Here is a 15,474-nt window from a genome sequence, read left to right on the forward strand (position 1 = left end):
CCTCTTCAACCACCCCCACCCCCCCCCCCCCCCCCCCCCCCCCCCAACATATATATATATATATATAGTGTGTGTGTGTGTGTGTGTGTGTGTGTGTGTGTGTTTTGTTTTTTTCCCCCACTCATGAATTATGTCCATGATGGTCAAAACCACAAATGTTTTAGACCAAGCAACAAGAGGAATGACCAAATTCTAGTAAGGCTATTAAAAATTCAATGTAAGAGCAATGATTAGAGGCATTCTTTGAAGCACCAAGCTAGCTACCATCCCATTAATTTGTGAACTAAATAAAAGCTAAGAGCTTAAAATAATGTTGAATGGATTTTAAGCCAATTGCACATTACCACATAACTAGTCAAGTCTTTATTACATGATTAATATGAATGACTTTTGCTCATTTAAAAGTATGTGAATGCGATACCTATGTTTGCCATTTTGGCAACATGAAGGGTGTAATTTGTGAGTCTTCACTTTCTCAATCTAGAGCCTTATCACACTTCTTGCAAATGGGGCAAGTGGATTTTGAGAATATGTGGCACCCTTGTGGTTGCACTAGGTCATCACATCATGATAGGTTCGAAGGTATGCCAAATAAAGTTGCATTCGTTTGCTATGGTACCTTTTGCCTAAGTTGGTTCGTGAGCATAAGTTTTGAATGGACCAATGGCTAATGTTACCCCTACTAGGATAGAGCAGGAGCTAGTTGCACCCAAGGCTAGTAGGGGAGTGGAATCACACTCCCCCTACTAGGGCTTGGTTCCCCCTATTCCCACCCCACAAACCTAGAGAAAATGGGCGTGCTATAATAGGAGGCTTATGGTGCTAATGAATAAATGGACATGTTTTTTTGCCTATTCAGATTGAAGACCAATCATCATCTTTGCTTTTCGTATTGGTTTTTGTACTATGCTTGACCCTTGCTATGCAACCAAAATATTAGTGGACAAGGGCATGAGGCTAGTTACACACTAAGATGCCCAACTGTTGCCCAGAGTGTGGGCATCTACTTTTTGAAACTGGGTGCAGACATGGGCACAACATCTTTACACACCAAAAGACACATTTTGCAAAAAGGTGAAAAACAATGAACGTATAATTGTTTTGATTGGTTGCAAATGCAAAGAGCAAACCCTTGTCCATCACTTTACAAAGTGGGCGAGGGAGACTCCATGTCCAAAAGTGGGTGGATAGTTCACTTGTTTAACAATTGGTCATGCTCTCTTGAGTGTGTAAAGGATTAAAGACAGGTAACCCCTAAACAAGCACTTTAATTAGTTCAAACTCACAAAGCAGGCGTCCTTGACGTTTGGTGTGTAACCAACTTGAGTGCAACTGGGGGGTCTTATGAGGGATAAGGGAAACCTAGTCTCCCTTCCCCCTCCCACCGAGTGAGATAGGGGTCTGGCTCCTTGAAGGGCACTATGCAAGAGGAGTTTCGCACGTGGCAAAGTTTACCGGTTAAGTGCAATTATAGAAATTATACCCTCTTGTGCTAATTGTATCCCAAAGACAACTAGTTAGCAAAATGGGGCACGGTGTAGAGCGCGAAGAACAAAATATTTCTGGCATTAAATGTGTAAATGGCACCTAGCGCAGGTTACGTGGGAAAGCCTTCCAAATTCCAATGCCCAGGTGCAATGCATGTAGACAATAGAGTTTAGGCTCGTTTATAGCTCTGATGATGATGAAGGGAAGGACGTCATACAGAAAAAGGCCATTTCCCGGCTGTTCTTGTATGTTTTGACTGTTGCTTGCAACCCTGCTTTAATCCCTTCCAGCCCGATTCCTAATTTGCCACGTCGCTCCATACACAGACACACACGCACCCACACACACATATATAAACATATGCACACATATATTGACATATGCAATTCGTCCTCGCAGCAGCGGAAGCTCCCCCCGTTCCCATCTTCTTACTTCCCCCACATATCTCCATCCCCTCCACCATTTCTGATTGCTGTCCCTGCAACCCAGCATCATTATGGGCGCAGGTGGACGCGATGAAGATCACAGTCCTGATTCTTCCCAGCCCATCCCCCTCCTCACCCCTTACCAGATGGGCCCTTTCCACCTCTCCCACAGGTATAATTCACGTACCTGCACTCACACATCTGGCGTGTCATCTCATGTTATGCGCTTCCCACAATATGTCTCAAAGTTTGTGCAGATTGCATTAACGCTTCTGTAAAGCCATGTTTTGAATCTGATATAGTGAAGTTAATCCTGGGAGCTCATCTATCGAGAATGGTGTGCTTAATGCTTCTGCAAAGCAATGTTTTGATTTTGGTGAAACCGAAGCTAATCATCAGGACTCATCTCTCAAGAATTCAGAAATGGGTGCTTAATGCGAATGGGAAGAGAAACTAATTGCACTGAACGACTGTTAGTATGCACTGGCAAGCCTTTTTCCTTTCACTTGTAGTTCGTCATGGCATCAACCATGCCTTGAGAGTTGTTTCCATTGGTTTTGCACTGCACGACTGTTAGTATGCACTGGCAAGCCTTGTTCCTTTCACTTGTAGTTTGTAATGGGATCATGCATGCCTTGCGAGTTGTTTCCATGGTATTTCCGTCGCATCTGCACAGTTCTCAAAGGTGTTTTAGTAGTCTGAAAGACCATTGCTTGGCATGGAACATGGAAACCATGCCTTTGTGATACCCTTATGTTCACATGGCACTTGCCTGTACACTGACAAACATTCCACCATGTCTCTACGTCTGCAATTGATGTGTTGTATTCTAACGTCCGTAAAACTAACATGTGCTGGTGCTTACTTCCTTCAACAGGGTGGTGCTTGCCCCACTGACAAGGTGCAGATCCTATGGCCACGTCCCACAGCCACATGCTGCTGTTTACTATGCGCAGCGCTCCACGCCTGGAGGGCTTCTCATAGCTGAAGCTACTGGAGTGTCCAACACTGCCCAAGGGTAACTCATCAGATCAAGTTCACCTCCTCTGCTCCCTAAAAGATGCATTTTTCCTTGTCAATTAGATATTGTTCGTCTTACTCCTTACAGTCCTTATGTAGCACGACTAATCCTATTTGTTCTTCCCATAATTTTTTATAAACCAAGATCTTTGATCCACATGAATTTGATTAAATTAGTTGTTTCCATAATTTCCGTTAAAGGAAAATTTTGATCCACGTGGGTGTATCTATTTAGCCTAAAAGGTGCAAGATTAAACCATTAGCCAATAATGGCTGCAATTTGATTGCACAGCGTATCTTTAAACATAACTTTATTCTTCTATTCATTGGCATTGTGGTGAAATATGCTGACAGCTATCCTCATGCACCGGGAGTCTGGACAGATGAGCAAGTTGAGGCATGGAAGCCCATTGTACAGGCAGTACATGACAAAGGGGGCATTTTCTTTCTTCAAATCTGGCATGTTGGAAGGGTGTCACATATAGGTATTCCACACAACTTGTTGCACTCCTCTATTTGTATCTCACACATAGGTTACAGACTTTACAGAGCTGGCATTTTTCCTTCGCCTTTGGGGTTCTGGGGCAAGTTGCTTTTCAGCTCATAAGATAGGCAACGGCTGATAGCAGATACTTTTTTTGACCTTTTTGTTTGCATAATTGATGATTACTTTGAGGTAATACCTTGAATAAGGCATGATTGTAATGTCAGGTATAATTGTCAGTGTAAAGTCTTTAGCAGGTTCATGTTGGTTATTTGGTTGATTGAAGCTCATAGGATAGGGCTCGTTCAGAAGTTCATCATCACTCTCTACCATTCTTGGTGTCTAGTCTATGGCCTTTTTGTACACACATGTTGCACAACTAGGCTCCTCTGAGATGATACTTCGTTTGCAGATTACCAACCTGATGGTCAGCCCCCAATTTCATCGACAAATAAGAAGTTAAATGGGAAAGGTCTTCTGCCATCAGGCAAAGGGTTTGCAGAGTACTCTCAACCACGTGCGTTGAGAACGGATGAGATTCCACATGTTGTCAATGACTTCCGCCTTGCAGCTAGAAATGCCATGTCTGCAGGTGTGCTAAACCTTTTCTTGCTTCTGCTGAATGTTTAGTAATCAGTAGTTATGAGAAATAAAGTCGCAAGTAGTGAATGCAGAAAATCATGTGATTGGAAATTTTGGTGCAAATGCAGTGGCAATATTTGGCAATGACTGTTCTATTCCTTCTGTCAGTCTCAAAGACTCTGCATTTTCTCTTTCTTTCCTTCCTTGACAGGTTTTGATGGTGTAGAGATCCATGGTGCCCATGGCTATCTACTTGACCAGTTTATGAAAGACAGTGTCAATGATCGAACAGATCAGTACAGTGGCTCTTTGGAAAACCGGTGCAGATTCCCATTAGAAGTGGTAGAAGCCGTTGCAAAAGAAATTGGTCCTGAGAGGGTAGGCATCCGGCTATCACCTTATGGGTCTCATTCAGATGCTGAAGCGTCAAATCCAGAGGAGTTAGCACTGTACATGGCCAATGCTTTGAACAAGTTCAATATCCTGTATGCTCATTATGTAGAACCCAGGGTCAAGGCAAGTGGTGTGGAAATTGAGACCCATCAGACTCTGCTACCTGCAAGAAGGGCTTTTAAGGGGTCCTTCTTAGTGGCCGGTGGTTACACCCGTGAAAATGGTAATGAAGTTATTCAATCAGGAAAGGCAGACTTGGTGGTCTTTGGACGCTGGTTCTTGGCAAACCCTGATTTACCTAAAAGATTTGAGCTCAATGCTGCCTTCAACCAATACGTGAGAGAGACTTTCTATACACAAGATCCAGTTGTAGGATATACAGATTACCCATTCTTGGAAGACTTGCAGGCACAACCCAAGGCTGTTGATTAAAGGAGTACCTCTATTATCCAAGTCAACATAAATCAATCATAGTACCTCACGCCATACACTATCTATACCTCCATTGATCAAACATTTATTACAGTGCAAAGCATCGGAAGCACATGCAGTAACACGGTCTTTGTTTTTAACTCCATTGATCAAACATTGAATACAGTTCAAAGCATTGGAAGCCCATTGGCATGCAACAATACCTTTTTAACACTGATATCAATATTCAAACAAAATAGTATACCTGAGCCATCAAAGGTCTCTGTTACTAATATTGCAATGTGCCAGCTATCTTTTTTATTTTCCGTTGTGTAGCTTAGAGATCATACGATTTGTCTACTTGATATCTAGTTGGGTTTAGTCAGCCATCAAGAGTGTATCTTAAAAAAATTGTAGTACGTTGATGGATGTGTAAAATAATGTGATTTGTGGGCTTTCAGATCACTTGGTCGTCTTTGTCGGGTGACAGGTTTATCTGTGACATGTGCTTTCATTAGTATGGAGGAAATGGTTTGTATGCTACATTCTTACAGACAAAACAAAAGGGAAGAGAGATAGGCCTCCGATATAGCTGATACTACACTCCTTAATCTTGCATAATGGTTGTGGTGAAAGTAAAAATAATGAATCATACCATTAGGTGAAACTGAGACTAGATTGAATTTTGAGTCCTCCTCGTAAGAGGGCCCTCTAAAATGCTGGGATTGGTCGTACAAAATCATTGAGGAAAAGCCGAGTATGACCTCCTAAAATGCTGTGGTTGGTGGTTCAAAATTATTGAGGAAAAGTCAAGTATGACCCTCTAGAATGCTGCAGAGCTGTCAAAATAGGGTTACTTTGGGTTTGGATATAAGAAGACTGTTGTTTTTTTTTTGGGGGGTTGTGATTGAATCAAGCAAAAAAAAATTGACATGTTCTAGAGAGAGAGAGAGAGAGAGAGAGAGAGAGAGAGAGAGAGAGAGAGAGAGAGCGTGTGTGTGTGTTAAGCATAGATCTCTCTCTCTCTCTCTCTCACACACACACACATAGTGTGTCTATGTTGCACGTCTAGCGAGTGGTGCATGCGACGTGGTGGGAGTAGTGTCAGTGTTTGTCCCTTCGTTTGCTGTTGTCATTTCCTAATGGTTGTGATGTGCGGCTACTGTGAGAAAGCTGGTGTCATGATGGCTCCTTGGTCCCACGGGTCCGCAATGCGGAAACCCGCACAAGTAACATGGTTTGTGGATAGACAGCACCGCGTCGTGTCTTGAACATGCAGTAGAAGCCACCTTGAAAGATATGTCAAGAAACCATTGCATTACAGCATGCACCCTTTGCGTTGTGCCGCGTCACAAGCCTTCATGCCTTGATGTCCCTCTCGCATCATAGCTCGCTCAGAGCACGTGTAACGCATTTGTCTAATTCGCACTTGGGTAACGTGGCGTTTTGAGTTGTCGGATCGCACCATGGAAGAGTTTCGGGTTCACAAGGATCCACTTTCAACCATCTTGGACAACAATGCGACAGGGGTGACACGGATCAATCCCACCTCTCTTTGTGAGTCTCAACTCTTAAGAGTCATGCTGACTTGAACTCGGTGCAAGGGGCCCAGTTGCCTTGACCAAATAGAGAACCCCGCATGTCGAGAGGTAAAAACGATGGTTGCTCCATGTGGCACAACTACCATGGAGGAGGGGGGGGGGGGGGGGGGGGAGACATGGGGTTGCCCCTCACACTCCTTTCCCTCATACCTACCCCCCCTTGATCGAATTCGAGTCTCTACTCGAATTGAGTTGGTTCCCTATGAAAAGGATTGAGGTTAATCAGTGTGAAAAGGGGTAGTATGAGGATTCATCAACCATATGGATGCCTTTGGTGTAGAGCTAGAGCAGAGGCAGCGATTTCTTCGAGCCATTTGTAATATGGCTTGGCACCTCGGCAAGACTCCCCAACCACCTTCCATGGGAAGAGCGGGCCTTGATGGCCAGATCTCAACCCACTGACTGCATGCCCAACCTTGATCCAAAGACCAAAGATGGGTCACTTGCCTTGATATGCTTCTCTCCTCGTTCAAATAGCTAAGGCGTTGCCACTTGTCGGCTTCCATGTCAAAGACACAACTGCCACTTGCATCCTTGAGTTGTTTTTTGAACTTGGATCAAAGTTATCTCCCCCCTTCATTCCTAGGCAAGTAGACTTGGTGTTGCTTCGACTAGAACCTGAGTCATGTCCCATCGTACAGCTCACGCAGTACCCAAGAAGGGTCACTTTTCCCCCAACAACCTGGGGCAAACCGTCTACACATCTGACACGTTGACGGCTCCGAGCCTCTTATGGTGAGACTAGCCGTCCCTCTGTAGAGACTCCCGCAGTAGACCAAGTGTTCCCCGGCATGTTGAAATCTGCCTTGGTTGGTTCTCACAGGCGCTCTATCCCCTGCTCATACTTTGGGGTTAAGATCAACTACCTTGGCCTCATGAAGGGCTCCGCGCAGGAATGGCATCCACTCATATGAGGTCCGATTCTCCTACACAAGCGTCTTTACCCTTGTTCTTCAAGGAGATAAATCTGAAATATGCTCTCGGGTCCCAATAGTGGTCACACACTCCATCCTCATCTCCGTCATGCCACAAATTCTTCAGCTTCACATTGGGTCCCATACCTCGTCGCGTCACATCTAGACCTGTACATGTTGCGCCCTCCTTGCTTCCATCTTGGGTCCGAGAGACCTTGGTTTCCATGAAGTTGGGCTGAGTCTTGGGTCCGTTTTTTTAAGCTCGCCCGAGGTACATGAGCATCCACTCTTTCGGCTTTCTCATAGGCCTTCATCGGTCCATATATTCTCCCTTCTTTTGACATCCCTTGGCTGTTCATTTATTATTGCGACTCCATGAGTCTTCCCACATGTCTCACTACACCCCACCTCGATCATGTTCTTTGTCATTGGATCTAGATTTTGCCTGATTCTTTGTCTCGCTCATTAGCAGAAAACGAGCCCCAGTTTCTTTATCCTCGTCGGTGCACTACAAGTCCTAGTCCCCCACCCTTCTCTTCATTCGGCCCATCTTTATACTTGCGGCTCTGCGAGTTTCCACCCTTCTCATTCCCATCTGCCCGGTTTCTTTATCCTCGACCTAGGTCCACAAGTCTTCAGCCTCCATCCACTCGGTCCCTCGCCCTCTCTCGGCTTCATTGTGGTGGCCATGGCATGTGCTCGTCGGTATATTTATACTGACCCGAGTCCACAAGTTTATCCCAACCATCTGCCCAGTCCCTCGCCCTCTCTTGACTTCATCGCGACGGCATGGTAACTAGCCCGGTTTCTTTATACTTGACCTAGATTCAAGAGTTCTGCAATCTCCATCCACCCGGTCCCTCACCTCTCTCAGCTTCACTACGGTAGCCATGGCAAGTTGCACTCGCCCCAAGTCCGTGAGTCTACACACCGTTCTTTATACTCTCAGTGTTAGGAGTTTTCACTCTTTTGGCCCTCATTGGCCTTAGCACACAAGATGGCTGTTCGTTTAGGCTTGCGGCTCACAAGCATTGTGCACAACATCTCTCTCTCTCTCTCTTTCTCCACACATCTTCCATGCACCGAGTCGTTTCTTTATACTCTTGGCTCAAGGAGTCTTGCATCTATCTGCTCAGCATGGTCATTCATTTATACTCGTGGCATCACGAGTCTTCTCCACCTCAACTCGTCTCTTCAACTCCTTCATCAACTTCATCTTAGAAAAAATTGAGGGGTTGTAGCCTGCAACCATCGTGTCTCGCTCTTTCCTCTCCATCTTGCCTCTGCTTCTTCCACTTCATCATCATCTTCTTCTCCTCAACACAAAGGCCCTTCTTGCTCGGATCCAGATCTTCAACACAAGCCCAATTCCTTTATACTCCTCGAGTTAGGAGTTGCGATACCATAGCCCATTGGCTCCTTCTTTAGCTCAATACATGATCTTCATTCCACATCCTCCAACAAGTGGTCTCACCATTTGCCCGCTATCTTTATACTCCTGCTAGATTTGGGAGTTTTTCGGTATCGAACACAAGGGTTTTAGTTCATAGACTACACATTTGCCCTCATGTGATCATCCACTCCATAAGATTCACCTTGCAATCTCAACCGTGCATGCGTTCTTTATACTCCTACTAGGTCCGAGAGTCTTCAAAGATTTCATCTTTACTCATCCTCCTGACCTGCATTCTTTATACTCGCGCTAGGCCCACGAGTCTTCAAAGAGAGATTTAAGCCCGTACGCTCCATCTTCAACTCACAAAGTTTCGTCTCAATAGACCACCTCTGAAAGTGAGAAAAAGGGCAAAAGGATTTCCTCTAATGTGCACAAGCTTGTCGATCTTGATTAGCCTCCACCAACTCCTTGTGGTCTCATAATATGGCCCTCATGGCCCTAAGAGATCCATTTTTAGCATAGATGAGCATTGCACTTAACTACCCATGGATAGGCATAGATTCACGTTTAAACTATTTAGCTATTATAGAAGTCTCTTCACATCTCTTCACAAGTCATGGGTAGCGGTGCACAACCCCAACCATGCTTTATTCTACATGACAACTTGTTTGTTCAACACATGTACTTGAACAATCTTGACATCACGTCTCCACTTGTTGGACACTCTGTGCTTGAAAATGTGCTTCCAACTTGCCTTCACCCATGTAGGCAGCCCCAGCAGTTGGGTGAGAGGTAGCTTTGATACTACCAAATGTCATGGTGGCTCCTTGGTCGCATGTGTCTACAGCGTGGAAACCCGCACAAGTAACATTGTTCGTGGGCACATAGCATCACGCCACATCTTGAACACACAACATAAGCCAACTCGAAAAATATGCCAAGAAGATGTCATCACGTTATAGCATGCACCCTTCGCCCTGTGTCGCGTCACAGGCCATCATACCTTGATATCCCTCCCGTGTCACGGCTCACTCACAGCACATGTAACGCGTTGGTCTAACTTACATTTGGGTAACTTGGTGTTGCTTGGAGTCTTTAGATTGCCGCATAGAAGAGTTCTGGGCTCACAAGGATCCACTTTCAACCATCTTGGATCACGGTGCCATGGGGACGACATGGGTCACAATCCCACCTCTTATCATGTGTCTCAACTCCTAAGAGTCATGTAAACTTGAACTTAGAGTAGGGGGCCCGTCGTCTGCCTTGACCAAATAGAGAACCTTGCACGTTGGGAGGCAAAAATGATGGTTGCTCCTCCATGTGGCAGAGCCACCATGGAGCACGGGGGAGACATGTGGTTGCCCAAGCCTCACCCAAGCCTCACATTCCCTTTCCTCATATTTGGCGGCCTATCTGTGATGTGAGGGTGTGGCTACTGTGAGAGAGGAGAGGAGCTGTTTCCATATGGGTTTTCTTTTTGGGGGGCTAGGTTCAAAGGCTTTCCCTAAAAATCGGGAACCTCTCCACGTCACATGGGAGTAGTAGTAGTAGTTGTAGTAGTAGTAGTAGAGAGAGAGATATGTTTTGTTAAAGGAAATTAGAGAGGGGAAGGAAGAAGGAACAAGAGAGAGGGAATAAACTTACAGCATAATAAAGAAAGAGAAAAAGAGAGAGAGATGGAAGGAGAGGAGATAATGAATGGATAAAAAACAAAGAGAGAGTGGTGGCGAGATCCGTTGAGGTCCGGTACAATACCACGAGACGGGAAACACTCCGACATACGTTAATTCGTGAATGGGTGGGTAGAGACTTTACATACGTTAATCTTTGCTGAGTTACAAGAGAAGAAATCCCTTCTCGAACAATTTAAGAAAGAAAAAAAGAATGATAACAAAAATAAATTGTTTGTCGTAACGTAGACAAAATGGAAAACGATGAAGGTCGTGATATTCAAGATCGCGAGGCGTATCTTAATCAGTGTGTCCCATGTCCTTGCTCTCAATGTAAGCTGGCAATTAGACGAAAATGTTGATTGTCTATAGAACACGTACGACGCTTCAGTGAGTTTCAATCTGAGATCATTGATCAGGTGATCTTGGATTTTGAGCAAACAGTAAGAAAAGTTAATATCAATCATGCATTGTATTCGCAAGCTAATTGAATACCATATACAAAAAGATTGGGTGTGGCTAGCAAATTTTCTATCTAGGGAGGTGACGTCTCGACCCAAGGAGGAGTGTACCCTTTGCGGCCAATTAGAAGAGTTCGTGGGCGTGCGATGGATGGAGTGCCTGAGGCAATCCACCACTTGGAAGGTACTACCCAATCTATACTGTCAATACCAGAGGAGACAAAATGGCCTTCGAGACTTACCTACAATCTTGGAGCCTGAGATGGAGGCAATGATCGATGCATTGATTCCCATGGATATTGAGACTTTTGATCTGCTTAGAGAGGAAGCATCCATACCATTATATGATGGGTGCCGAGTATCTCGCCTGAAGACACTGCTTGCACACCTAAGTGTGCAAGCAAAATACGGGTGGAGTGATGCGAGTGTGATGGAGTTGATCAAGTACCTTGTACGTACGCTTCGTTGATTTCTTTTCGGCACTATCATTAAAAATATTTGTGCTTTTTCAAGGTAATTTATGCTTTTTTTCAGGTTACTGAAGTATCATATATTACCACTTAACACCATATTGGGGAATATGGAAATTTCTCATAAGTTTGGGACACGTGGTCAAATCTTTGGATTTGTCATAACTTGAACAATATAACTCCAAATCAAGTGATCTATAGCTCAATAGATTCCATTTTTCAAGCGCTTTCCAATGATAGGTCACATCATATGGGTTTGAAAAACTTATGGGTATGTTATCCGGGTGCCACCTTTTTAGTATTCAAAAAATGGGAATTGGGAGATTCTTAAACTCACTAATATTGTGTTACTTGCAAATACCATGCTTGAGTCTCGTGACAATGCACGGCATGTTTCACGAAAGCTTGGCATGGACTACAACATCATCCATGCATGTATCAACGATTGCATACTGTTTCAAGGAGAATACGAGACTATGGAGACATGTCCAAAGTGTGGTTCTCACAGGTATCGATAGGACTTGCAAAGGCAAACCATCCCTCAAAAAGTTCTTAGATACTTTTCGCTTATCCCCCACATAAACCACATGTTTCTACGTCCGGCATGGTGAGCTTGACAACGTGGCATGTGCAGAATAGGTCCACAGATGGAGTTCAACGAATATCAGCGGATTCACGCGCATGGAGCCACATTGACTCTACCTTCCCAGGCTTTGCCCTAGAGCCAAGGAATCTTCGGCTTGGTCTTGCAATGGATAGCGTGAACCCATTCGGTCTGTGCTCAACTTCTTACAGCGTGTGGCCTATAGTCCTTGTCAACTACAATATCCTTCCATGGCTTTCTACAAAGAAAGGACATCTCATCCTTAGCTTACTCGTTCTCGGGCGCTATAAAGTCAAAAATATGGACGTGTATCTTTGTCCATTAGTCGATGAGTTTAAGATTTTGTAGGAGGAGGGGGTCACAGTGCAAGATATGAGCAAGCGCGATAGTCGATGGTCCGCCAATATTTGAGCCATTCTCATGTGGACAATGCATGACTTTTCGGGATTCAGAGAGTGCTCAAGTAAGTAGGCTTCCGTTCTCGTTGGTAATATCTATCATAGCTCGTTCAAGTTTGTATTCACTGGATAGAGGTGTTGGGACATGTCTGGTTATCTCAGGTTATCATGCATATCCATTGTGCGGGCCACAATTAGACTCCTGAAGGTCACGAAACATGTAGAAGATGGTATATCAAGGACACGCCACTTTCTTGCCAGAGGGTCATGAACTCAGGGAAGGTTTTCTTGGACGACCTCCAACACGTATAAATGCCCAAAGCTTGTACGAGCTGAAAATGGTCCACACAGAGTTACATCCAAACGGAATGCGATGGTTCTCAATTTTCTACGAGTTGCCATATTGGAACCACTTATAGATCAACCACTTGTTGGATCCCATGCATATTTTCAAGAATGTGGGTGGCTTGCTATGGGACCACATCACAGGAAAGAGAGACTCTATAGGGGCATGAATGGATTTAAAGGAGGTAGGCAAGATGGAGGCGCTTTGGCCGTAGTCGAGTGTTGATGGTCGCTTGCAGCTATCTCGAACTTCTTTGGTTTTTCCCACTGAAGAAGAGCGCATTGTGAAGCAAATAGTCAAGTCTATCCGCACTCCGACGGGTATAATGCGTTCTCTCAAGTTTGCGTTTTCTAAAGACGACCAATTATCAGGGCTAAAATCCCATGATTGGCATAAGATATGTCAGGTTTGTACTACGAATGGATTGTAAGTGGCCTATGTATTTTGCTATTTGGAGTGTAATCATTGTTCATAATGCTTTCTCATTTGTGGCAGTTTGTACTACCAATCGCGATTGTAGGATGCCTTACTCCAGAAATATGCAGGGCAATTTACAGGTTGTCGACTTTAGTGCAATGGATCTCACAGAAGGAGATTAAGACGTCCTCTATTGAATCCACAATACGGGGAAAAGTGGAGATGGTCTATCTCTTTGAGAAATACCTGCCTACCAGCATGCTCACGATACAAATCCACCTTCTTGTGCATCTTGTAGATGAAGTGGAGATTGCTAGACCTGTCCATACGCGATGGATATTCTTCTTGGAGCGCTTTATGAAAACCCTGAAAGGCTTTGTGCGACAACGAGCTCGGCCAAAAGGTAGCATGGCTGAAGGTTGGTTGGTTTTAGAGGTGCTAGTGCATATTTCACAATGGCTACCAACGGTGGATTCAGACAACAGTATGCTATGGTCACTGAAGGATGATGATAGACTGACCGGAGATGTGGTGGTAATGGATGATGCAATGGAGGAGAAAGTGAATCGCTTTTGTATGTTGCACCATGCCTCTATGGAGACGTGGCTCGCTAGGTACCAACAAGCTAGGCAAAATCGAGAGGAAGAAGGATCTGAATTTTGACATAGTACGCACCATCAACCGATTTGATATCCCAAGGGCATGGAGGAGATGCCGCGGTTTATATCAACGCGATGGTTGCATGGAGCTTTGACCACAGCGTCTCACAAAGGGGCGGAGATCTCAACCGAGGAGTGGGAATTCTCGAGGGGATGTAGTCCAAAGGTGATGACGTGTTTAGGGTTTGTTGTATCTATATTTTATATGCAACAACTTATTGAGTGTTTCAATGTACAGTACAAAATATATAGTGCAGCGTGGTCGTGCAGACGACTTTTTCGCATGGAGTGTATTGACAAAATGTGCTCCACAACAGACTGTGGTATCACGGCAAGGTTCGACCAATAGAGCTGACGACGAGTAACGGATCCAAACACGGTTATAGATGATATGGAGTATTTTGGGAACTTGCAAAGTATTGTTATGGTGAATTACCGTAGCTTCTCCATGATACTATTCGATGTGCAGTTGAAGGGGAGCTACAAGCTCTACCCCGAGACCTACGGACCACTTATTGCTCAAGTGTTTTGAACCAAGCGGCCATGGCTACCTCTCACATAGCCGACGAGCAATGCCTACCTTACGGGTGTAGTGAGCTTACCTTGATGCTCGATCGAGTACCCTCCTCTTTCTTGCATACTAGTAGCTCCATGATCCTTGAGTCAAGCTCAAGCAACCTCAATCCCTCTCCCATGAGCTTCATCCTCCATAGCCACACGCGAGACAAGAGAAGAGAAGAGAGGAGGGGAAGGTGAAGAGAGAAGATGGAGAGCTTCTTCTCCAAGATCCCTCACTCTCACACAATCACTCCCTCACTCCCTCACACTCTCTCAATCCCTCTCTCAAGCACAAGCAAGAAGGCAAGAAACAAGAGAAGAAGAAGAAGAACCTTTGGCCACACAGAAGAATGATCTTCTCATTCACTTTTTGAACTTTATATACATGCCCTACTTTTCATGGGCGGTCATCCCCTTTTTTACATGGCCGGCCATTAGCCTAGGCCCATTTCTCATTTCCCATTGTTCTAATCTATCCTATTCCCAACTAATGCATGCAATTTGCACAGGAGTGAGCCTGGCGCTCTTTTACAAGGATTCAGCAGCGCTTTCACACTTAATGGTGCGCTTTTTACTCTTTTACTTTCCTTGGGCGACTCTGAGACTTCCTGAGGGTCGTGCCCGTGCTTTTAATTTTTTCAGGGTTTGGTTACCGGTTAAGGCGCCTTTTTCTTCCTTTTGTCCTGCACCTTTTGCTATTTCCTTTTTTCCATTTCCCACTCCTCTGTGCGGTAAACATTACCCCCCTCCTAGCCAAGTGCCAGTCCCATGGCACTGTGGTGGGAAGCAGTGGGATAGATGATCTGTTGCTAGGTGGAATTGATGGGTAGATGACACTGATGCTTGTGAATGAGAGGTGATGGAGTTTGATGACGATGACCATGAGAGATTCCGGCATGCTTTAGACTTCATGAAAATGCTCGGGATTTCACACACAGTTGTGGCTCCCATTCTGCGACGGCTGATAGAGGTTCCAATTGGCTGGTGGAAAATAGGTAGCCGATTATTCTTTGGTCAACAGAAACACTTGATCAATAAGCAATCCCTTAGGAGAATGGTGTTGGAGGGATTTATCCTGGAGAAACCCCCCTGAACTCTGTCTTGACAAAGGTTTGCTTTGTCTTCGCATGGAAGATCTTTGTCTTTGTTTTGAAGATCTTGTTATCCTGAGGATCCT

At 44.8% G+C, this 15,474-nt stretch overlaps 1 protein-coding gene across 1 annotated transcript; it reads left to right on the forward strand.

Annotated features, from left to right (window-relative positions):
• The first annotated feature begins 1,833 nt into the window (after positions 1 to 1,833).
• Positions 1,834 to 5,181, forward strand: LOC148021035 (putative 12-oxophytodienoate reductase 11). Its single transcript, XM_087698881.1, has 5 exons — positions 1,834 to 2,085; positions 2,791 to 2,931; positions 3,288 to 3,418; positions 3,830 to 4,009; positions 4,211 to 5,181. Exons 1-5 carry the CDS (start codon positions 1,985 to 1,987, stop codon positions 4,822 to 4,824), a joined length of 1,167 nt encoding a protein of 388 aa, XP_087555007.1. The 5' UTR covers positions 1,834 to 1,984; the 3' UTR covers positions 4,825 to 5,181.
• Positions 5,182 to 15,474: the final 10,293 nt, after the last annotated feature.

This window comes from Lygodium microphyllum, chromosome 18, assembly GCF_053477565.2.
Source record: "Lygodium microphyllum isolate KBCC chromosome 18, Lygodium_microphyllum_v1.1.10, whole genome shotgun sequence".
NCBI classification, from domain to species: Eukaryota; Viridiplantae; Streptophyta; class Polypodiopsida; order Schizaeales; family Lygodiaceae; genus Lygodium; species Lygodium microphyllum.

Bases quoted from the DNA above. Each gene is read 5' to 3' on its own strand.
- LOC148021035 (XM_087698881.1), top strand. From the start codon at position 1,985: ATGGGCGCAGGTGGACGCGATGAAGATCACAGTCCTGATTCTTCCCAG. The intron at 2,086-2,790 runs GTATAATTCACG...TTCCTTCAACAG, and splicing joins CCTTTCCACCTCTCCCACAG to GGTGGTGCTTGCCCCACTGA. The intron at 4,010-4,210 runs GTGTGCTAAACC...CTTCCTTGACAG, and splicing joins TAGAAATGCCATGTCTGCAG to GTTTTGATGGTGTAGAGATC.